Raw genomic sequence first — 17875 nt, 5'->3', positions numbered from 1 at the left:
ACGTCGCCGACGCCTGTCCACAGACGGGGAGGAGCTGGGGAGGGGGGGGTCCGCCCACGGCTACATGCCCGTGACCGGGGAGCTAGCGCCCCAGCCCAGCCCCAGGGGACAGAAGGGCGAGAAGCCACATCCGCCTGTGACGTGGGGCGCCCTACAGGGTCTGCAAGCGCCCGGCATGGCGGTGTGGGGACTCGAGAAGGGACCAACGTGGACAGTCCACAGCGCTTGTATTTTAGCAGAAGACGGGCAATAAGGAGTAAATACAGGTCATGGGGTGATAAGGGCCGCGGGGAACAGGACGCAGGACGGCAGAGAGCGCCGTTCGTTTGTTTTGGTTTTGGTTTTGTGCTGCACCGCACGGCGTGGTCGTGGGATCTTAGTTCCCCAACCAGGGACGGAACCCGTGCCCCCGGGGGGCAGAAGTGCGGAGTCTTCACTGCCAGACCACCAGCGAAGTCCCAGAGTGCTGCTTTTTATAGGAAGTTGAGGGGGTCTCTCCGAGGGGACAATTCCCACATCCTTACAAAGGGACAGAGCTTCACGGATGTCGCAAGGAAGGGAACCGCGAGTGCAAGAGGCCCTGAGGCGGGAGGGCACACGCGGGACCCACGAAACGTGGAGGGGAAAGTGGTGGAACAGGACGGAAGAGGGGCACCCGTGCTGTGGTGAGAAGTCACGGGGGCCTGACCCTCTGAGAGACCAAACCTCCCATCTGACTGGGCCTGTGGGGTAGACCAGCGGGGAGGCTGCCGGGGGCATCGGCGGCTGGAGGGGCCCTGGCCCGGGTGTCCTGCGGTGAGGCCGGGCTGCACGCGGGGAGGAGCTGCTGCTGTCTGGGGGTGCTGGGGGCGCAGGTGGGCTGGCCCAGCGCTGGCGCTCAAGGGCAGGGCACACCTCGCCTCTCCCTGGAGCCCAGGTGCTGCCCAGGGACAAGGGTTTGGAGAAGGGAGGGAGCAGCCGGCTGGTGCTGCTGGAGGTAGACGGGGGCCGGCACCCACGGGGCTCACTGGACCACGGCGGCAGGGAGGAGTACGAGACACGCGGTTTTAGAGTCGCCAGAGGAAAAGCTCCTTTCTTTCCACGTCAGGGAAGCGCCAAGTCGACGGCAGGCCTCGGGGCTCGCGGCCCAGACTGGGGTGGGCTGGGGTTAGCGCTCACGGGACTGAAATGCCACCAGTACCCGGGCCTCAAGGTCACCCACCCTGCCGGCCCACGAGCCTTCCCCCATAGGACTTTTTACTACATTCCAGACAGAGCTTCACAAGAGACAGCAAAATGAATATTTATTACAATTATTTTAACTTAAAAAAATAAGTCCAAAGTCTCTGGGCCATAAGCTAAACTACCATAAAAAGTAGCGTCTGAGAGTGAGCTGCAGCCCGTGCCGGCAGCTGGCAGAGGCGCGCGCCGCCTCCTCTTCTGCAGAAGGCCCCCCAGAGTGAGGACAAGCCTGGGGCCAGGCTGCCGGCGCAGGCAGACAGGAACCGGCCCAGAAAAATCTGAGGCTGCCACCCAAATGCTACCCCGGGAACGATCGTGCGGCCCCGCCCAGGAGGAGCGGGAGTGTCACGGCGCTGGCGGGGGGGGGGGGGGGGGGGGGGGGGGGGGGGGGGCACCTCCCTCCCTGCTACAGAGCCCAGCCCTCCCTGCCGAGGACCAGCCGCACGGCCTCGTGCACGTCGCTCACCACGTGGGCCGCCTGCAGGAGCCCCGGGCTGAAGCCGAGGTCCCGGTGCCCGTGGAACGGAGGCCCCTCGCCACCCGGGCTGGGAGCAGCGGGGCCCGGGGCCCGGGGGCCGTACACGCCGGTGCACACCAGGATGGAGGCGCAGCTCCGGGCCGCCCCCTCCCGCCTCGTCTGCAGGTGCTGGTGGAACAGGTTGGCCCCATAGATGTCGGACATGGGGTTGTCGCTGGGGAGAGAAGGCCCAGTTCTGTGCGCCGGTGGAGGTGCGGGGATGGTGGGGGGGTGGGGAGGGGGGTGGCTAGCAGGTGACCACTGGGGGAGGGGGGCGCATCTCCGGGGATGGAGGGGCGGGACACGGGGGCCGGGGGTGAGCAGCAGGGGAGGGGGGCACGTCGCGGGAGGCAGAGGAGGGGTACGGGGCTCACCCCACGGCGTAGAGACTCCGGATCGGGGCCGCCCAGCCCCGCCGCGCCGCCTGCCTGGCGAGCAGGCCCTCCGCGTACTGGTAGGTGAGGAGGCTGGGCTTGCCCATCAGGCCCGCGTAGCACAGCTCTCTGCCCGTCACCTTCCGGTAAATGGCCTCCAGGCACAGCAGGAAGGTGCCGTGGCCGAACCTGCCAGAGGAAAAGCCGTGCTCGGTCCCCTCCCCGGGCCCCAAGGCTCAGACGTGCCCTGTGTGCCACCCTCTCACGGTGGCACAGAGCACGGTGACAGCGCAAAGTGAATCACTTCTGGCGAGAGGCCGCCACGCTTAGGATGTGGACGGATGGCCTGCGACTATCTGACAACGTCTATTGAGCACCGTCCCAGCGCTGGAGATGGCACATCACGTTCAACCCTTAGAAAAGCCCGATGAGACGGCGCTCATTCTCCTCGTCGCACAGGTGAGAAAACTGAGGCCCAGAGACGGAGTCGCCTGCCCAAGGTGGTTGGAGCTGGAACCAGAGACCCAGCTTCAATTCTGCCTTGGACTTGGGCAGAATGCTGGCTGGCATCTCACCTCACTCGTCGGTGCCAATTTCACTGAACACACTGCCACCGAGGGTCAAAAAGCACCCTCCCTGCCCCCCACTGCAGCTAAGTGTATGGCCAGTGACTAAGCTACAGCTTAAGAGTCAATGAAACCACAAGTGCTGGACTAAACTCCTGGAAAATAGCCTGGAAACTGGGGAGGGGGTGCTCTTCTCTACCCTCCCCATACTCCCTCCTGCTGCCTGGAATGCTGACATGATGGCTGGAGATCAGGCAGCCCTTTTGGATTACATGGTAAAGGGCTAAGGTGCCTGTGTCCCTGATGGGTGGACTTTTTCACAATAACAAACTTCCATCTCATTTAAGAGTCTTTTCTTTTGGGTTTTCATCCCTTGCTGCTAAATCAAATCCTATCGGATACTGTTCAGAATCTTGAAGTTACATTTCAGTGTCACTTATTTTTATACTGAATTCTACTTTCAGTTTTGAAATTATTGAATGAAAAAGTGATCTCAAATCTGCTTTATAAATAGTAATTTGCCTCCTGCCATTCAGTCCACAGTCTACATAACCAAACCCCTTCACCTAGTGTCAGCAAACCCGAACTCTAGGAAGAATGTTCCAGAAAAAATACCTGACCTCGAGCTGCAGAAATGCACCTGAGAGAGAACACGGTGATCCCCACCTCCTTGGACTCAGTGTTGGGCCCTCAGGCCCTCAGTGACGGATCCACCACACAGCTCACTGGGAGGCAGGGCAGGGGGAGGAACTCCAAACTTGGGCCTCGCAGACAAGAGCAGCCAAATAGCACCGGCAGCTGCCCTTCCAGGAAGGCAACCTGAGGACCAGCAAAACGGCAGCCTGTGCTGTGCTCAGTGCCGGGGCGGACGGAGTGGGGGCCTGCCTGGAGCCTTTGGGCCTCTGAGGAAGTGACTGGTCCAGGGGCCTTGGAATCACTCCTACTCTCCCCTCCCCATCGTCTTAAGCGCAGAAGGAAACAAAGAAGTGCCACGGGGTGAAGACAGCGAGGGAGGGCGGCTGGGTTAGAATAGGGACTGAGCATCACCTGGTTTCCACGAGCCAGAAAAAGCACGTGTCCTGTTAGACTCTAACGGGGCCGGGGGTTAAAGGCCACCTCTATCCACCTTCCGTGTCTGGTAGGTGGTAGTTTTCATTTATCAGTATGTGAAGTGACCCTGGAGACCCGCTCCCAGAGGCCAGGTTACCATGGCAACTCCAGGACCTAGAGGAGGGGTCTGAGCCCAGAGCACTGGGGCGGCTCGAGGCACCGTCAGCAGGACTGCCCAGGAGGCAGCTGGAGGTGGCCCCCAGGGCCAAGACAGGGACCCCGAGTCCTCACCTGGGCATCTTGGCTTCGGCCATCCAGAGGAGGTCCGTGTTGCTGGCCAGGACGGGGAGGTGGGGATAGGGGGCCGTTGCCAGACCGGTGCCGGGGTTCCCGTCGCTGAGGAGGACGTCCATGATCAGCTGCAGGCTCGTCTCCCAGCGCACGGGCTCCCCAAGGAGGAGCACCCCTGCAGAGTGGGGGTGGGGTGAGGCGGGGTGCCGGGCGTGGAAGGCCCTCGGGAGGCCTGGGGTGCACGGCCCCGCCGAGGGCATGGGTCCCAGGAGGGGTACAAAGCCGGGCCCAGGAGGGGCTCCCGAGGGCTCCCCAGGGTGTCCACCAGGACGTCCCGAGGATTAGAAGCAGAGAAGCAGCAGCCCCTGCTGACTAACGCCCTGCCCGGCACCCCACCCGCCCGGCCACATCCCCCAAGCCCCAGGGGTCACTTGGCCACGTGGTGGGGAGACAGGGTCACCGGCCTGACGCTGCCCACGTCCCTCTGGGACGGTGGGCCGGTTCTCAGCGTGTCTTCGCTTCCTCAGCTACATGAGGGCAACGCCCACTACTGGGAGGAGGCTAAAAGCGAGGCCTGACAGAGCACGGAGGCCACGCTGCACACACTCTGCCAAGGCCAGCGCCAAGGCGGGGGGCTGGGCCAGACGGTGGCCCCAGTGGGCAGGCCACCCCCGGGAGATGCTTCCACTGTCGCAATGACTGACACTCCGGGGGAGGACCGGGAGAAGACTGGGATGCAAGAGGCTCAGGACAGTTCTGCAGAATCAAAACCTTCCCCACGTCTGTGAACAGCTGACACTCACACAGGAGGACAACTTGCTTGAAATTGACTGAGCCTAAACCCTAATTCCACTCCACACAAAGTATTTTTTGGTAGACTTTTCATAAACACGGATTCTTCCAAAAATGCAACTATCACGTTAGTCAAGAGAAGACGTACTTTATTTTTTCAAAACTTTACCAAGAGTTATTCCCCACGTTGGAAACCCACGTCACCAGTGACAACACCGCTCCTAATTTCTGAGTCGCCAATGAAACACACCTGGAGACACACTGCATTTGTAGCTGTAACGTTCACGGGGATTCTACTTTTGGTATAATCATTTCGCTACTTAATTATGCCTTCTTGGATAATTATTACCTATTGAAATGCAGATTACCTTACTAAAAAACGTTTCCTTTTATTTCTCCCTATTACAATTAGGGCTTTACCATGAACTAATTAATTTTTAATGTTTGTGTATAGGAAAGAATCCATTTAGGGTAGTAAAGGGGACATTACAACATTTTTGTTACCCAGGGAGAACTGGGCTTAATAGGGCTGAGAAACACTGGACCAGGTTCCCTTAGGTACCTTTCCACACTTAGATTTTCTACACTTATGATTTTTCTGGAACAAAAGGGCAAGTGACACGGGGAAGGAAAGATTAGCAGCTAATGTCTCAGAGACAGTGACCGGCAGATCCGAGACCAGAGCCCAGGAGACGCAGCCACGCCACCGGGCCGCAGGCGCTGCCGGGAGAGCCCTCCCACATCACGCAAGGACCTCATTACCTTCGATCGCAGGGAACTCGTTCCTTGGAAGGGGCTGCGAGAGACAAAGAACAAGCCCGTCAATGCCACGGTCACCTTCCGAGCCCAGTTTCCAAGGGGTGGGAGCAGAGACACGTGCCTGACAGACAGAGGACCCTTTGGTCTAGCCCAGGCCAAGGAGAAACGGACAGGACCGAGGGCAGAGGTCCTCGGGGACAGGAGGAGAGCGCGCTCAGGCCGGCCACACCCCAGGCCGGCAGGCACCGAGTGGGTAGGTGAGCCAGGGGACGGCTGCTCAGCTGCCCTCCTCCAGCAAGGACAGGAGGTGAGAGTCTGGAATCAGGTGGCAGAGGACGAGGTGAGCCCAGGAAGGGACGGGAGCTTGACGTCACTCAGGAGGCGGGGCCATCACAGGACCGCCGCCGGGACCCATTCCTTCTAGGAACAGCTCCCCTGCCCTCGGCTCTGCCCGTAACCAGCCGAGACCTGGGCCGAGCCCGTCCCTGCGCAGGGGGTGGGGCTGTCTCTGCGCTGCTCTGAGAGCCATGCCAACTCTGGCACCTGGTTCTGCACATAACGTGCACAGCTCAAAGGTGGGGGAGCCCTCGGAAAGCTCGGGGGAGGACTGGAGCTACACAAACAAAAGCAGGCCCGACTGTTTATAACTGCAGTTCATCAAACTCTGACGTGCACTGACTCTGAACAGGTGGTGATGGACACAGAGTTCGCGCAGGGAAGGAGAGGGCGAAGGGGCAGCAGGAGACGGGTGGTCACCCTAGAGGGTCAACAAGAGGCCCCGTGACCACCGGCCGGAAAAGATAAGGTTCAACTATGAGCCAAACCCAAAGGAACCTGAGCAGACGCTCAGAGCCGCCTGTGCTTTCACAGGAAGCCACTTCCCACCAGGTCAGCTCTCTGTAAGGAGCTCCAGGACAGTACAGCAGCGATTAACTTAACACTAGCGGTTCTCCAAGCGACTCTAGGAAAGCTGGTAAATCACAAAACTACCACCCGGAGGGGACACGAGGGCTCTGGAAAGAGAGGGGACAGCCCTGCTCGCCACCCCCGACAACGTGTGTCCGGGAACAAAGGCCTCGGCCAGACGTGCCCTCCCATCGGAGAAGGCAGCTCGGAGCGGGAAGGGCTGCAGGGTCAGCAGGGAGACCCGAGCGTCCCCCGTTACCGTGGTCTTGGGCCGCCGCTGCAGATCCACCACGTCCAGCACAGGGAAGGCCGCCCGCAGCTCATCCACTGTGACCACGTGCTTGAAGCCCAGTCTGGAGGGGGGTCAGGAAGCAAAGCCGCCCAGGGCCGGGGAGGCGCCTTTAAAGTGAGGGGCCCACCGCAGCCCACATCAACCCCACCCGCCCCGCCCCCAGACAGGGCCCCGTGAAGCCAGCGCCGACCGGGAGCGCTGCGGGCAGGCACGGGCGCAGGCGGTGGGGACACCCGGGGGCCTGGCCTACACTGGGCGCCGGCCACGCACAGGCACACGGGAAGCCCCGTCCTCGAGCTCACGCCGGCCCAGGGCTCTGAGGACAGCTCAGAGGAGACTCCTCGGCGGGGAGGAAGCTGAGCGGAGCCCGGAGAAGCCGGACCGGAGCTAAATCTGGACGACGGACCGGATTCAGCCAGAAGGGCGGCCGTGGGGAGCAGGCCCGCTGCAGCCTTACCCCCCGACGCCTGCCGCTGTGTCCCTGTCCTCACTCCGCACTGGCAGTCTGAACTGGACGCAGGTTCAGATCACCTCAGAACACATCCCCCCAAAACGATGCTTCCGTCAGCAGTAAAACCCGCACAGACCCGTACTCCTCAGAGCTCACGTCTGAGGTTCCGGAGCCCAGCGCTGCCCCTCCTGGCCCCCTTCCCCGCCCGACGCCATCCCGGCCTCCTCTCGGCAGGCTGCCCAGCTGCGTCCCCTCCTGTGGCACAGCCAGCCCCCATGAAGCCACAGGTGACCCCCGCTCCAGGGTGCCCCGCGGCCTCTGTGACACTCGGACCCGCTCTGCTCTCCCCAGCCTCTGGTCCTACCCGTCCTACCCGCTCCCGCGCCACTCCTGGTGTGTCACTCCGCCACCTCACGCAGGAGCCCGGACGAAGCACCAGCCGTGTGCTGCTCCGGCCCCTGAGCACGCGGGCCCGCACAGGCGGCACTCAGCTCCCTTGGGTTTGCGGAAGCAGCAGAGGAACGCGCTGCTTCAGAGCAGGGACACGTCCACACTGAGCGCAGGCCGGGGCCGAGCCCCCCGCAGACGCACACAGGGCGCCGTGGGTCCCAAACCAAACCACAGAACCGCCTGGCTTCTCCGACCCAGTGAGGCAGACTCTGCAGGGAACGTCAGACTCTGCAGGGATCTGCTCTGCAAGCTGCCCAGCAGGCCCCGAGGTGGTGGGCTGGCCACCCTGGGAGGTGCCCTCCCTCCCTCCCACGGGCGCCCAGAGCTCCTGACCCCGGTCCTTTCAGCCGGGCAAGGACAGCAGAGCAGGGAGCAGCAAAAGGATACGCTCGGGCATTTTCCACCAGGGGCCCCTGCCCAGACACCAGCATCCGCTTGTCGTGATGCTGTGAGAAGAGCTTCATGGGGCTGTGGGACAGTATCACCTGGTCGGGCTCCACCTGCAGGGCAGCCGCGAGATGGAGAGAGCAGAGGACACGCGTGTGAGAGCAGGTGAGGGCGGTAGCAAGGAGCTGGCTCCCTGGCCCGGGAAGGAGAAACCTGCCCAGAAGGGGGCCCGACCCTTCCAGAACGGCCCCGACAGGTGTGAGGGGACCCGGACACCAGGGCCCGCAGGAGATGTGGCCACCACGGGCCCCACCGGCCCAGACACCCCGATTTCTCAGCCCGACCTGGGAACCACAGGGTTCGTGCATGAGCTCAGGCCCGCCTCCACCTCTGACTGTCTTCAGTTCTACGTAAAGACCTGGCTTTTCGGCCTTTATGCTGATGGCAAGTGTGCAGCCCCACTGTCCAGACACCGGGGTGGGACCCGGTCTCCTCCCCAAGCAGCCTGTCCCAGCTGACCAGCATGGGATTGACCCTCTCGGTTCCAAAGGACTCCTTCCAAGAACCAGATCCACTGCCAACAAAGAACGTGTCAACGCGGGGACGGTGGGAGCCGCAGGTGGGTGACGGGGGACAGAGCTCGTTGAGCTTTGTCATCTTACTTATGAGAAACGAGGGCTGTCACTTCAGAGTCCCACCTGGTACACGGAGATTTAGAAACACGTGACCCTGAGGCCAGGGGGAAAGATGGAAACGGCCGAGACCACAGGTGGGATTTCTGTGCTCAACATGTACGTTTTCAGACAAGATGACCCTGCTGATGAGGCTCTACCCTCTGAGTTTGGCCTTGAACTTCAAGTTATTTTTCCAGCAGGAAGATGTGTACTGGGCTCATCGATATTGTCCCCCCACAGGGCAGGGGACACGGGGCTGGAGAGGGGGCCCCACGGGAACCAGGTCCTCAGCCTCCTGTCTCCGGCCGCTCCTTACCTGGAAGCCCAGCAGGGCTGACAGCTCCTGGGCTTTGCTGCACTGTAAGATGTTCCCCGCGTTCGTGACAAAGACCACGGGCACCCGCAGCTGCCCCTGGGAGTCCACGAGCCTGCGGAAGGCCTCCCTCGCAGCGGGGATGACCTGGTGGCCCCGAACCAGCACCCCATCGATGTCCAACAGGAGCCCAAAGGTGGGAGGGTTCTGCATGGAGGGGAGACAAGGACGGACCCTGAGTCGAGGCAGAGGAGACGGGGGAGCCTCATCCCCACCCTTGGGCCAGCCCGGGCCTCGAACGCAAGGTGAGGACTTGGGGTTGCCGATAGAGCAAATCCATCTGCAACAAACAGTTAAGCTTTTCAGGTATTTTTAAGCATATAACTATTTTGTTAAAGTTATTTTTGCATAATTAATATAAAGGAATTTTTTTAATTGGCAAATAGAGAAATCCAGAAACAAGCCCAGCACTTTAAAACAACCGATCAGTATTTCCTTTCATCTCCTTTCTCTACTTTTATGTTTGTCACGCAGCTACAACTGCACCTTATATGTACAATTTTGCATCTTGTTTTTTTTGCTTGACATGAAGCATTCTTATTTGTTACAACAGCCTTCATAACCATCTTTTAGAATTTTGTTTTATCGTAACACACAGAGAATTTTTTAAAAAAACACTCAATTGCTACAGATGATATAGAAGAAAAATTTTTAAGTTTCTTGCTTCCTCCTCCACCCAGTACCATCGCCTCTTGTGTATTTTCCAGAAACTTTTCATGGATGGTTCTACTTTCTCACCTTTTAGCTAACACACAAATGGTATTATGTTGTGCTTTCTTTTCCATCTTCCTTTTTCTCGTTGGTATCCCTTGGTTATCTTTCCATATCAATACACACAGACCTACCACCTACGTATGTTTTTAGCTACATAATATCCCGAGTGAATACTCCGCTAACATTAGGTTTCCCCTATCTCAGACATTTAGGTTTTCCCACATTTCTGCTACTACAAATTATGCTATAAGGAACTCTTCATGCTTACTGATTTTTCCATATTATGGATTTTTCCTTAAGCTAGATTCTTTCTTTCTATTTGGCTACGTTGGGTCTTCGTTGCTGCGCGCGGGCTTTCTCTAGTTGTGGCGAGCGGGGGCTACTCTTTGTTGTGGTGTGTGGACTTCTCATTGCAGTAGCTTCTCTTGTTGAGGAGCACGGGCTCTAGGCACGTGGGCTCAGTAGTTGTGACTCACAGGCTCCAGAGCACAGGCTCAGTAGTTGTGGCGCACACGCTTAGCTGCTCTGCGGCATGTGGGACCTTCCAGGACCAGGGCTCGAACCCGTGTCCCCTGCACTGGCAGGTGGATTCTTAACCACTGCACTACCAGGGACTTTTAAGCTAGATTCTTAAAAGCAAGAGTAATAAGCCAAAAAAGTGCAAACTTTACAATGACATAACACCTACTGACAAGTTATTTTCCAAAACAGTATCAACTCACATGGACCCTGGTACCCTTGCCAAGGATGATTTTCACAGTATCAAAGAGTTTGTTAAGTATCAAACATCTTGTTAATTTCAAAGTTTAAAAAAGTGATTATCTCCTCTCAATCTGCATTTCTGCCACTTACAAAGTTGAACGCTATCCTTTTTAAAACTTCATCCTATTTCTTATTTTATGAATCGTCTGTTAACATACAAGATGTTTTTCAGTTGTCAGAAAAATCCAACCTAACCTGTTTGTCATTTTCCTTTTGTTGGTGCCCGCTAAGTCAAGCCACTTTCATCGCACACACATTGTGCTTATGTTCAAAATACCTTTTCCTAAAGGTACACACAAAAGAATTTAGGGTTCAAATGACAAGAAATCAGGGATTTGTTTTAAAATCTCAGAGCCACAAAAAATAAATAAGTGCGGGGGGAGATAAGCAAAGCAAGTGCGGCAAAATGTTAATACCTGCTGAATCTGGAAGATGGGTTTTCGAGTTCATAATATTGTTCTTAGATTTTCTTTTTTTTTTTTTTGCGGTACGCGGGCCTCTCCCGTTGCGGAGCACAGGCTCCAGATGCGCAGGCCCAGCCGCTCCACGGCACGTGGGATCCTCCCCGACCAGGGCACGAACCCGTGTCCCCCGCATCGGCAGATGGACTCTCTACCACTGCGCCACCAGGGAAGCCCCCATGTTCTTAGATTTTTGACAATTCCATAGTTAAAAAAATAAAACAGCTTGTTTGTGCTGATGGCTGCCAAAGTTAACCATACCCTTTTACTGGTCTTAGTGGCCATATCCTAAATAGTCACAAGATTTGCTCTCTTAGACGTAAGAACCCACAGACCCTGCTACTAAGAACAAGAAAGTCTCAGGACAATTTAGCAATATCCCCGACACTCCCTCATCTGTTCCTGTGCAGTGTGTAACCACAACCCCCAACCCCTCAGGCGAGCGCACACAGAGAACCAGGCACCCAGCCACCTAGAAATCAAAGGCCCCCAGTAATTGTTAACAAACATGCCACATTCCTGTGAGAAGTTAGCAAGAGGGGAAACAGGGGGAGGGTGGTATGTGGGGCTTCTCTACACTTTCTGCTGAGCTCTCCTGAAAACCTAAAACTGCTCTAAAAAAATAACATCTATTGAATTTTTTTTTGAGTGAAGGCACCTCGAGAAAAGGACACGGGGTTAGATTTTTTTCTTTTCATTCTTTTTTTTTTCTTTTTTCTTTTCATTCTCTTCTGTATCTGTATTTTGATTTTTCTTCTTTCTCACTTCATGGTTTTTATAACTAGTCCTGGGTATTACGCCAGATCTTCTAATTAAAGTTCATATTTGTGGCAGTGATAAAATGTGTGTTTTTTACTAAATATAAAATAAAAAGGACCTACTGTATAGCACAGGGAACTATACTCGATGTCTTGTAATAACCTATAATGGAAAAGAATCTGAAAAAGTATACGTATAACTAAATCACTGTGCTGTATACCTGAAACTAACACAACACTGTAAATCAACTATACATGAATTTTAAAAAGTGCAGTCCTAGGAATTCCCTGGTGGTCCAGTGAATTAGAACTCCGTGCTTTCACTGCCGAGGGCCTGGGTTCAATCGCTGACTGGGGAACTAAGATCCCACAAGACGCATGGCGTGGCCAAAAAAAAAATTAAAATTAAAAAGTTAAAAAAAAAGAAGTGTGGTCTTAAGATTAGTTTTAAATGAAGGGACCACTAAGATGTTCCTTTGTGGTTTTGCTTCTTATCTGGAACTGGCTGGTGTGCTTCCAACAACAGCATCACAATTACCGTCCAGGACACTGTCCACTCCAACCAGCTCCATGTTTGTGAGAATTTACTACATGCGGTGACTGTGCAAAGTACTGCACCTACATCACACAAAGTACCCTAGGCACCCTCTAGCAAAAATACTGCAAGGTAAGGACTATCCCTGGTACACACACGGGGAAAGCCAGGCTTAGAAAGCTAAGTGCTGTTGACCCTAGAACAACACAGGTTTAAACTGTGCGGATCCACTCACAGGCGGATTTTTTTCAATAAAGATACAGTCGGCCCTCGGTAACCCCGGGTTCCTCACATGTGGATTCAACCAGCTGCTGGTCGCAAACCTCACACACCATGGGGGTTGGTGGATCCGCGGGTGCCGGGCCCGCGGATGCCGAGTCCGCGGATGCAGGGTCGGCTGTGGGACTCGAGCACCCGCGGGTTTAGAGGTCCCCCGCGGACACCGAGGGGCAGCGGCAATTTGCCTTAAGTCAAACAGGCAGTAAGCGGCCCGGGCAGGACTAATCCCTTAGCAGGAGCCGCATCATTTCTTCCCTCCCCCCACTCTCTCCACCGGGAAAGTCAGGAAAGTCAGGACCCGCGGGGCAGGGGCCGCAGAGTCCTCCTGGAGCACATCCCGGCGGGCGAGTCACGGAGGCCCGCGTCCCTGCCCCCCGGTCGCCCCCGCCGGCGACAGGCTCACGCCTCGCCCCGGGCTCTGTGGACGGAGCCCTGGGGAGCCAGGGGCCCGCATGGCGGGGCCCCAGGGGACGTGACGTCACCACACGCGGGCAGAGCGGGGGTAGTGACGTCCGGAGGCCGGACACCCTGCTCCGAGCCCGCCCCGCGAGGCCGCACGGCCTCCCGCCGCCGCCCCGCACCCTCCGCCCTCACCTGCGAGCCGCTCGCGAAACGGCAGCCCCCAAACGCCGCGGCCGCGCGCGCCGCCCGCCGCCACAGTCCGGGTGCCCACCGCGCCGCCGCCTCGCCAAGGGCAGCCATGGGCCGCCTCCTGCGCGCACCGCGCACGCCTGACCGCCGCGCAGCCAATCAGGGGCCGGTGGCGCCCGGGGCACCTCAGGAGCTGTAGTCCCGCCTCCGTATCTGGGGCGGGGCGGGGCGTGGGGCATCTCGGGAGCTGTAGTTCCGCCTCCGTCTCTGGGTTTTATTCGATAACTGAAAGTTTGTACTTCTTTTTTTTAAAAATCTATTTATTTTTGGATGCGTTGGGTCTTCGTTGCTGCGCGCGGGCTTTCTCTAGTGGCGAGCGGGGGCTACTCTTCGTTGTGGTGCGCGGGCTTCTCATTGCCGTGGATTCTCTTGGTGCGAGCACGGGCTCTAGGCACGTGGGCTTCAGTAGTTGCAACACGTGGGCTCAGTAGTTGTGGCTCATGGGCTCTAGAGCACAGGCTCAGTAGCTGTGGCGCATGAGCCTTGGGTGAGTTACTGGGGTTCAAGTGTGGGTTTTTCTGGAAGAGGTCTGGGACCCCAGATACGGCTCCCAGCATCAGAGGATGTTTGGGGCAAGGAGGACTGAGGGGGTCAGAGAGAGGGCATTCCCAGAGCTCACAGGCCGAGGTGCTGACCCCCAGCCTCCAACCCCCTTCTGAACAGACAGAATTGCAGGTGTCCCTCATCTACAGAAAATTATGTCCGGTTTCTTATTTTTTCCTTCAAAATGTTGTTCACATATTTTCCTTTTTTCATTTCTACTTCTAATCTGCCTGGACCGGGTGTTTGATCTATAAAGCAAGACCCTGCTTCCCCCTGTTGCACAGATGACTGTTTTAAACGTCCTAGAGCCTTCCCTGGAGCTGGTGCCTTGGAGGAAGGGGCATGTCTATAAACCCAGGGAAGTGCCCTCAGGGCTTCTGTCACCTGGCCATTTATTCATTCATTGCATATATTAGGTACTTATTACGTTGCAAGAGTTGTTGTGGGTTTTTTGTGTATGCTTTCTTTGTTTGGTTTTTGGCTTTAGGAGTTTTTTTGGCCACACCACGAGGCATGCAGGATCTTAGTTCCCCAACCAGGGATCGAATCCGTGCCCCCTGCAGTGGAAGCCTGGAGTCCTAACCACTCGGACCACCAGGGAATTCCCAAGAGTTTATAGTAACAGATATTTGAAAACAATCCAGGTGTCAGCTATCTGGGCCTTGTTTATTAAGCTCTGGTGTGTCCTCACTGAGAAACAGTGAGACAGAGGGTGGGGAAAGACCCTCAACTAAAAGCAAAGCTCAGGACAGTGGGCAATGTGTGCCTTTCATCACAGAAAGAGGAAACAGTTTACATGTGCATTTGTTTATTTTGCACAAAGAAACATAAACATGGTGGGAAAAATAGGTGGGGTGGGAAAGAGGCGTGGGGAGTAGAGGTGGGTATAAATCTTTCAACGTATCCCTTTTCATGTTTTTTCGATTTTTGAAATGTGATTCCATACCTATTCGAACTTCTTATTTTACTATAACAAAATTTAAACACTTCGATGGCCCTGCCCTCCCGTCCCGCTACGAGCTCTAAATGGGGCCAGAGGGCAGGACAGCGATGGCAGGGGCGGGCCTTTCTCCCGGAGGAGATGGGGCGCAAAAGCAAAGCAGGGGAGGCAGGTAGTGCAAGTGAGACGACCGGAGCCCGGGGAACGGACCCCAGGTCTGGTCACCGCGGGAAGGAGGAAATGGAATTCCGGCCGGTGTGTTTTCAAGGCGAGCGCACCTGCCCCTGCGGGTCTGAGCCGGAAAGGGCACCGGGCGCGAGGGGCGGCACCTGCGCTACCGTGTGCGGCCACCAGGGGTCAGCAGCGCGCCGCCCGCCGCAGGTGCCGCCACCACAGGTACCGCAGGTGCCGAAGGTGCGGGCCGCAAGCATCGCCTTTGCTTTCCGACTCCTTCCTCGGGGCACTTCCCACCAAACGACGGTCCCCGGGGGCGGGGTGGGGGTGCGGAGGACCCTGGACAAAGCTTCTGGGCAAGAATCCGTTCCTCCGGGGCCACAGGAAGCCGAGGCCAAGGGAAGCCAGGGGTCAGCCTGTCCCCCAAGGGCTGATGCGTCCTGGCCTCATGGAGCCAGAACAGGGGTGAAGCGGCTGTCGTGGGTGGGTTAGCGGTTAAGCAGTGCAAACTCCATCCTCAGAGAACTGACTCAGGCCCACCAGGGTGATGGGCCCCTGACAGGAGAGAAAACAGCCCCGTACTGTAGGGTGAGCACTGAGGCAAGACTCAGGAAACTGCTATCACCTGCTGTGTGACCTGGGAGAGTTACTGACCCTCTCTGGGCCCCAGTTTAGTCCTCTGTCACTCAGAGAGGGTAGACAAAATGACCTTTAGGCCTCTCCCTGCTCTGATATTCTGTGAATCTAAAACTTCCAGTCCTGGGCTTCCCTGGCAGCACAGTGGTTGAGAATCCACCTGCCAATGCAGGGGACACGGGTTCGAGCCCTGGTCCGGGAGGATCCCACATGCCGTGGAGCGACTAAGCCCGCATGCAGAAGCGAAGACCCAACGCAGCCAAAAATAAATAAATTAATTTTAAAAATAATAATTAAAAAAATAAAATAAAAAATAAAACTTCCAGTCCTTCCACCCCTTCCCCTCTGGGAGGTCTGGCTGGACTGGGCAGACCTCATCTCCTAACATACGGTCAACAGACAGCCCCCAAGGAAAGGCCCTTTGGAAGGTTGGATCCCGGCCTGAAGGAGGAAGAGGAAGAGGCTATTGGCTAAAAAGCCTGGACCCCGTGGAACCCAGCATCTCTGCCCCAGCCGCACCATCGGCAGTGAGAATTGGGAGCTACAGGTGCTTCTCAGGGCAAAGACCATCTGAAATCTCTCCCTGTCCCCCACAATGATCCCAGATCCCACACCTTTGATGTACGCGCTTCGGGACACAGAAGAACAAAGAAGGTTACATTATTTTAGGATGACTGCTATTTAAAGTAGCATATATTATGTATGTGAAAATAAGATTTATAATCTAGCAAGCTGACTTAATTTCGGCCAATAGATGCATCTACACGTAGCCAGACCTCAAGGGTCTTGCAAGAGGCATGGCTCACATCAGTGCTTCAAGCTCCTGACCTGGGGAAAGAGACATTTGGGGATCTGGACGAGGTGGCTGAGACGGGTCACAGAATCCTGTTCTGGTGAGCTGCAAAAATTAAACAGGCAGGTCTTCCTGAGGAAGTTCCGGGCAGCACCTGATAGCCAATCGATCGATCAGAGAAAGTTCTTACAGCAGAATGGCAGCTCATACATATGGAAGAAATGGTAGAACCAGAAAAACCACCATTTGCTGGTTGTCTCTTCCAGATATTTTCTACAGCATCTTACACGTCCTTCCTATTATGTGACCTTGACCATCTTCCATCAGAAGGCGAGGTCTCTCGCCCTCCTCTTCAAACCGGGAGGGCTTAGCCTAGAGAGATATGACCCAAGAGTATGGCAGATGTGATGCCAGGGGACTTCCAAGGTTATATCAGAAAAGACAATAGAACTTCTGCTTTGTTCCCTGAACACGTACTCTTGAAGCCTTCGCCCGCACGCTGTGCGGAAGCCCACCCGGGCCTGTGCAGAGACCCCTGGGTGAGGCGGGGGCTGAGTGTAGACAAGGAGGTCCCGGCCAGCCCCCAGCCGCTCCCACCCCTCCACCTCACGAGAGAGACGGAAGTGCTGCAAACAGAACTGCCCAGCTGGGCCCACCCCAGATCCCGGACCCGCAGAAACCATGAGAGACAATACGGCTTATTGCTTTCTTAAGCCACTAAATTTGGGGATAATTTACTATGCAGCACTGGGTAACTAAAACAGCCACGAGGGGAGTAATAGTCTCAATTCAGACAATAATCCTCAGTGGATGCAAAAACTAAGGGGCAAAGGCGTGATGAGGAACCACACACAGAGTTAAAATGCTGCCCCACAAAATACTTACTAATCACCAAGGGCAAAACTTTACAGGGGCAAATCCTGGCAGGCGTCACATTAACGAAGTGATCAAAGCGAACCCGCTCGTAATGGGACAAACTGACATCACCGTGCGCCTGGGGGTACTGGGGGCCACGGCACTGGGGGCCACGGCGCTGGTGCGCCACGTTTGCTGATTTCTGTGGTGTAAAAACTCCCTCCCGGGCCTCCCTGGTGGCGCAGTGGTTGAGAATCCGCCTGCCGATGCCGGGGACGCGGGTTCGTGCCCCGGTCCGGGAAGATCCCACATGCCGCGGAGCGGCTGGGCCCGTGAGCCATGACCGCTGGGCCTGCGCGTCCGGAGCCTGTGCTCCGCAGCGGGAGAGGCCACAACAGTGAGAGGCCCGCGTACCGCGAAAACAAAAAACAAACAAAAAAAACCAACTCCTTCCCGCGATGACCACTTTCTGACCACCACTGTTTTAAGCCCAGGCTGGTGAGGCTGCCCCAGGCAATGCACTGAGGAGGACACCCAGGCACGTGAGAAATACATCACTGGAATCCCAAACCCGAAATGAGTCTGTGCTCTTCAGAGACGGTGAGGTCACAAAAGACAAGACAGAGGAACTGTCCCAGACTGAAATGTGAAACGAGATCCTGGTTTGGGTT

At 56.4% G+C, this 17875-nt stretch overlaps 1 protein-coding gene across 4 annotated transcripts; it reads right to left on the bottom strand.

The window, feature by feature from the left end:
- Positions 1-1257: 1257 nt before the first annotated feature.
- HDHD5 (haloacid dehalogenase like hydrolase domain containing 5) lies at positions 1258-13357 on the bottom strand. 4 transcript variants are annotated; one of them, XM_059081379.2, is made up of 8 exons: positions 13207-13357; positions 9047-9250; positions 8057-8169; positions 6736-6829; positions 5574-5607; positions 4020-4194; positions 2113-2301; positions 1258-1913 (listed from the first exon to the last, which is right to left on the bottom strand). In XM_059081379.2, the coding sequence occupies exons 1-8, from the start codon at positions 13312-13314 to the stop codon at positions 1628-1630; spliced, it is 1203 nt and encodes a 400-aa protein (XP_058937362.1). In that variant the 5' UTR covers positions 13315-13357; the 3' UTR covers positions 1258-1627. The 4 variants fall into 4 exon arrangements, with proteins under 4 accessions (XP_058937362.1, XP_066864553.1, XP_066864554.1 ...); XM_067008452.1 differs by having other exon boundaries at positions 5574-5691; positions 13207-13337; XM_067008453.1 differs by lacking the exons at positions 6736-6829; positions 8057-8169 and having other exon boundaries at positions 5574-5691; positions 13207-13337.
- Between the last annotated feature and the right edge of the window lie 4518 nt (positions 13358-17875).

Source organism: Kogia breviceps, chromosome 12 (genome assembly GCF_026419965.1).
Source record: "Kogia breviceps isolate mKogBre1 chromosome 12, mKogBre1 haplotype 1, whole genome shotgun sequence".
NCBI classification, from domain to species: Eukaryota; Metazoa; Chordata; class Mammalia; order Artiodactyla; family Physeteridae; genus Kogia; species Kogia breviceps.
This window is presented reverse-complemented; position numbering and strand designations above follow the sequence as displayed.